The 5,732-nt window shown below is 47.0% G+C and overlaps 1 protein-coding gene across 12 annotated transcripts in view; it reads right to left on the reverse strand.

The window, feature by feature from the left end:
- LOC104130499 (dystrobrevin beta) overlaps window positions 1-5,732 on the reverse strand; it is a 138,067-nt gene that overhangs the window by 68,366 nt on the left and 63,969 nt on the right. For all 12 annotated transcript variants that reach the window (XM_035899127.1, XM_035899149.1, XM_035899163.1 and 9 more), the window contains one exon: window positions 1,548-1,714. In XM_035899127.1, coding sequence (XP_035755020.1) covers window positions 1,548-1,714 — 167 coding nt within the window. The remainder of the gene's footprint in view (window positions 1-1,547; window positions 1,715-5,732) is intronic.

Here is a 5,732-nt window from a genome sequence, read left to right on the forward strand (position 1 = left end):
ACTTTCCACTGCTCCAATTCACATTAAATCTTAAAATCAACTTATTCTATACAGCCCAGTAAGAACCAAATGCCTCAAAAGTTCATCCTGAAACAAAATGGGGTGGCAGATCCACAGATCAAGGATCAGAACAGGGCACAGCCCATCTAACCCGAACGTGCAAACACGGGTCAGGCTTCAGCATCTTGACTGGAGCATCTCCCCTAGGAGGAAAGGCTGAGGGAGCTGGGCTTGTTCAGCCTGGAGAAGAGAAGGCTGAGAGGGGATCTCATCACCACCTACAAATATCTCAAGGGTGGGGGTCACGAGGACGCAGCCAGACTCTTCCCAGTGGTGCCCAGCGCCAGGACAAGGGGCCATGGGCACAACCTGAAGCAGAAGAGGTTCCAGTTGAACGGGAGGAAGAACTTGTTGACTGTGAGGGTGCCCGAGCCCTGGCCCAGGCTGCCCAGGGGGGCTGTGGAGTCTCCTTCTCTGGAGATCTTCACCCCCCGCCTGGACGCTGTCCTGTGCCCCCTGCTCTGGGTGAGCCTGCTTGGGCAGGGGGGTGGCACTGGGTGAGCTCCGGGGGGCCCTGCCAGCCCCGGCCATGCTGGGATTCTGGGATTCAGAAGGAAACACTTACATTAGCGTCAGAGCTACCAGCTAGGTACGCCTTTGTGGTAAAAAATGCAGACTGGATCTATATATACTTTAGGGGTAATAATCTACTGGTAGTTCAGGTTAAACATTCCTGAAGTTTATTACCCACACAGGTAAAGAAAGGACAATATTTAAGTCCGAATTTTCCTACCTTTGTCTTCCAGCTGCTGAATGGTATTAAGCCCCAATTTTCTATATTAAACAGTAATACTATAATGACTCTTCCTCATGAAGATAATTACTAATTATAATCTCATCATCATTTGAGCTTCTCTTTGAATAAGCAAAAGGTTGGGCTTAATCTTTTGCCATAAAATAGGTTTTTATATGTAAAATTGTCTGCTATTTCTTGAGATGTGATGACCACAGTCATCTAACAACGTTACTTCTCATATAATTTCTTTAAGGCTTTTTGGGGAAGAGCTTTCAGTGCATGTATTTACAGCTGTCAGGGCAATGACAATTTTACGTTTTTCACTTAAAGAAACACAACCTTTAAAGGTGCTGCTTGGGGGAAGCTCCTTTCCAAGCACAGCACGCATGGTAACCAGTTTGCCTTTCCGGGGAGGAAAGGCATTGCAACCTCGAAGTCTTTTTGAGCCAGAAGAGAGGAGAATATAAGAAAAGTAGGACTGGTGCAAAGAGGCAAAAACCCCACGTGTTGAGGCCTTAAGGACAGCGCTGCCTCGTGTGCCTTCGACGGCGCCGGATGCAGTGGCAGCCATCGATAAATTAACGACGTTACTTGTGATCAAAGCAGTGCGGTTTGCCTATTCATACGCTTTTGCTATCTGAGGCAGGACCTTTAGAGGTCCTACCGTGCAGTTCTCCTATAAAAGCTTTAACGTTCGGAACACATCAGTGCGGAGGCGGTTGCTCCCGCCTGACAAACAAAGGTGCGTTACCCAAGAGGAGTGCTCCTTCATCTGGTGCTGGTTGCTGTGAGAACCGTTTGCGTGGCCACGCCAGAAACAGTTTTGACAGAGCTGGTAGTTGTGGCACTGCTGGCATCGGTACCGGAAGCCCATCATGCTCTCACACCGGCAGTACGAACACTCCACGGGATGGAAGACTTGGTGGAGATGGGGAAAAGGGCGGGGAGGAAAAAAGGGAAAAAAAAAAAAAAAAAAGAAAACTGGTAAGCAAACTTTAGGAAAACCTCGACCATCAAATTTCATTGGAGCTTCCAAAACCCACCCCCACGTTCTTAACCACTGAACCAACTTGTTATTCTGGGCAGGTCATGGATTTTGAGTGCAGAGCAGGTAATTTCAGTAAGAATCACTGTAAATTTAAGCTGATGATAACAGAGCAGATCCCTCTGACAAGTTCAATATTTCAGTTTTCTCCCTCCTCGGCTACACTTGGACCCAGGAGTCATGGAAGGCCAACAGCACTGAGAATACCGGAGGGGCCAGGGAGAGCAGAAAGGCTTTATTCAGGGGGGTTAACGTCTGCCCAAGGAGAGAGCTTTGCCCTAGTGCCAGAAGGGGCAAATTCAGACCATCGTGATGGCTTCTGCTCTCAACCACCTCTCACCACGGAACTTCCCTCACTCTTCCCCGATGGTGAGCTGCCTCTTGCACCTCTACAGCTTCAACTCCAAAATCCCCTATGCACCTCTAAAGTGTAACATCTTGAGAACTGGAAAATTAAATTAGGCATGAAGCAGGCTAAAAAAATAAATAAAGGCTTCTTCCATGTTCTCCTACCCATGAACAACCACAGCCTTGCTCCATTGGAGAGAAGGCTTCAAACTAAACAGAAGGGGAATGGGAGGATGAGATCGAGGAGCTGTCTTACTATGTCACATGCATCTTAAAGGTGAGGCACAGGAAGCAGAATGGAAGGATGAAGGTGAAGGTGAACCACAGGAGCAAACAGTTTAGCACTGCTGTGGGTCCAGAGCACAAGTAATTACAGACAGGTATGAATAACCATGCTGTGGAGAAGACCATGGGGGAAAAAGAGCAGCTGGCTGCTGGCCATCAGCTGAAATTCTTGGGTACATCTGTTATAAACGACTGAGAGATCTAAGAGAAAGAACTAGAAAGAGTCCGAAGTTTTGATCTATGATAAAAATTATGACTTGGCTGATCTAACTGAGACTTGGTGCAACACTGCCTGGGGCAGCAAAGTCAACGTAGAGAGATACAGCTGCTACGGGAAGGCTTGGCCAGGTAACAGCGCGGAAGTGCCTCGTACCGCGGGAGCGGATACAGACGCCAGAACTGTTGAAAACACAGGGGCAATAATTAAAGCAAAGACAACTTGAGCATTGACCTGGTCAGCGGTGCCATGGATAATTAAGCCAAGACGATCAGGCGGGTGACACCTTATTGCAGCACACAGCAACCCAGTATAAAGCACAGGACCTGATCGCGATAGGTGACTTCAGAGCACAAGTGCCCAGCAGGAATGCAAGGCAGAGGAACTGGGGACTTTTTCTTTTCTTTTTTTTTTAATAGAAGAGCTAGAGAAAGCAATGAAAGGGAAGAGTTTTGATCTTTATCAAGCAGTAGAGAAGAACTGGTTGAAAAAGAAGATGACAAGTGACCTTGAGCCACCATGCCCACAGAGAGGGTTTTGTGACTTTTAGGAAGAGGAGGAGAGAGAACCTGACCTCAACACAGCACATTTCAGTAAACTCAGGAGAATTAGCAGGCAAGCTACAGGAAGGAACAATTCCACAGGAAAACCGAGTTGGAAGGACTGCCAGTTCCTTAAAGAAACGATGCCGAAGAAACATGAAATTATCTCGGGGCAGAGACAAGGGCAGACTGTAGCAAAAAACTAATGTGGCTAAAATTAAGAGCTCCACAATAACCTCCACAATAACAATAAGTTCAAAAGGAAGCCTACAGAAGCAAAAACTGGGACAAATTATTCATGAGGGTTGAAAGAATAATTCAGATATTCAGAGACAAAGTCAGAAAAACAGAGCAAGGGAAAACTAGCAGGGGGGTTAAAAGGGACATTACAGGAATTGTAATTATGGTCCTTAAAAGGCTGTAAAATCACACCTACGTAACTCCTGACTTCTCACGCTGGTTTAGCTTGCAGAATACATAGCGGAACGATTAATAAGACAAAGTACTGTAAGCACCTGAAGAACATCAGAGAAATGAGCCATGGACACCATTTGCCAAATCAACCTAACGCCTTTCGGTGGCAGAGTAATCGACCTTGAAAACAGGGAACAGGCACCAAACGCCATCAATTTTTTCATTTTACTTCAGTAGTTCTTACAAAATTGATCTCCTGTGACACTCTCATGGCAGAAGGGACTACACAATAGATGAAAGGACTGACTCAGGTGTGAATGTCATCAGGAAAAAAACCAGAGAGCAGTTAAGTGTCAAAATGGAAAGATCTACTGAGCAAAGGGCTCCGTTCCAGGTCACGGGCTGGTCAATACTGTTCATAACCATACTGAACGATCATCAGAAGTGTCTGGTTTGGGGCATCGCGTTTCCAGGAAGGTGTGGGTTAATCATACGTACAGCGGAAAGCCATCGAATTGCCTGCACAATACCTAATAGACATCTTCGCTCGGAGCAGACTGCGAGAAGGTATCCGCAAACATCAAGAGGTACTTACAAAAATAGCAACACATTCTCCAGAGCCAGTGGCCAAAACCCAGGCACTTAAGGGTTTAAACTGCAATAAGAAAAAACTCGTGCTAGAACATCAGGGAAAAAACCTTTCTCCCCTAAGAATATTTAAACAGTGATCTCACCCCAGCTGCAGGTGCAAGGAGGTGTTGAAGCTTTTTGATAGAGGACTTTAAGAAGCAGCGAGGCAAATCTTTCAAGAATGTTTACATACCTTCAAGCTCATCTTTTGAACGAGCGGTGGATGAAGTCACCGGTTCCCAAGGCTTTTTGAGTTTTGGCACGCAACCCCCCCGCCCCCGCACCCTCCCTCAACAGCCTTTGTGCTCGTGGCAGGGTTGCTGCCTCCTGCTAAGCTACAGCCTTAGGTCACCACCTTAATGACAGCCCACGTACCGGCATCCGCTGGCCGCAGCGAGTCCTGCCGACCTCTGCGTACCGCTCCACCCTGTCTCCTCTTCCCCACCTCTCCAAAACGCCTCTCACCTCCTCTGACCCTATGCGTTTAGAAGAGGTTACTACTGAGGAGAAGGGGATGAAGGTACTAGAGAGTCCTGAACCAAAGAATCCAAACCTTGACACTGATACGCTTGGTTTAGGGAAGCCATAACAGCGTTCTGGTAAAATAAAATGCGAGGCAAAATAAGAACGGCGACAGCACTCGGCGTACTGCAGAAGGCATGGTCCCGAAATGGCTGGTAAGAGAATACTGGAACAAGCAGTGGCAGTGGTTATGAGATCACGGCAAGGGATCTGGCCATCAAGACAGAAACCAGAGGGTTTGGGTTGGGGTTTTTTTGTTTGGTTTGGGGTTTTTTTTTTGTGTGGTTGTGGTTTTTTTTTCCTGGAAGTGACAAAGTTTGGCTATGGTTGGGAAACAGAAAAAATGAAGTGGAACAGCATGATTCCTCCCAGTACCGACCCGCTGCCTGCCCCTTCCTGGCTGACTGGCAGCTGGTGTGCCATGATCAAATGTCGGTATTACTCTTTTCCCACTTTTTTTTTGTTCATTTCTGAAGGCCAGAAAATATGGTGTTGCAAACTTGATTTCTCTCCTCTCCTGTCCAGATCACTTTCCCTGCTCCCATCTCCACAAATCCAACTGCCGTTGCCATGAGGTAGTCAACTGAAGATGTTTTTCCCGTCATTACCATGCCCAACTCCCAAGACTTGAACCACCATGACCCCTGCTGCCTATGGACTGTAGGAGATCACCTCATGTCCCGATCCATTTTTCCTCTCTCCTTCCTACTATTCCTTTCTTGCCTCTGAAACCCTTGTTCTAACCAAAATGCTCGTGCTTCATTTTCTGCGCCTCAGTGATCTGAACGCTTTTTTGTCATTGTCACCTTCCCTTTTGAAGGTGTCCCGTCACCCAGAGCTCCCTGCCACATATGGGAGTGGGAGTTTTAAGCTTCTTTCCACCTTTCACTGCATCCAAGTCTTCAGTCATTCCCTTTTCTGGCTGCCAGTACT

The sequence above is a fragment of the Egretta garzetta genome, unplaced genomic scaffold (genome assembly GCF_000687185.1).
Source record: "Egretta garzetta isolate BGI_Z169 unplaced genomic scaffold, ASM68718v1 scaffold510, whole genome shotgun sequence".
In the NCBI taxonomy this organism is placed as follows: domain Eukaryota; kingdom Metazoa; phylum Chordata; class Aves; order Pelecaniformes; family Ardeidae; genus Egretta; species Egretta garzetta.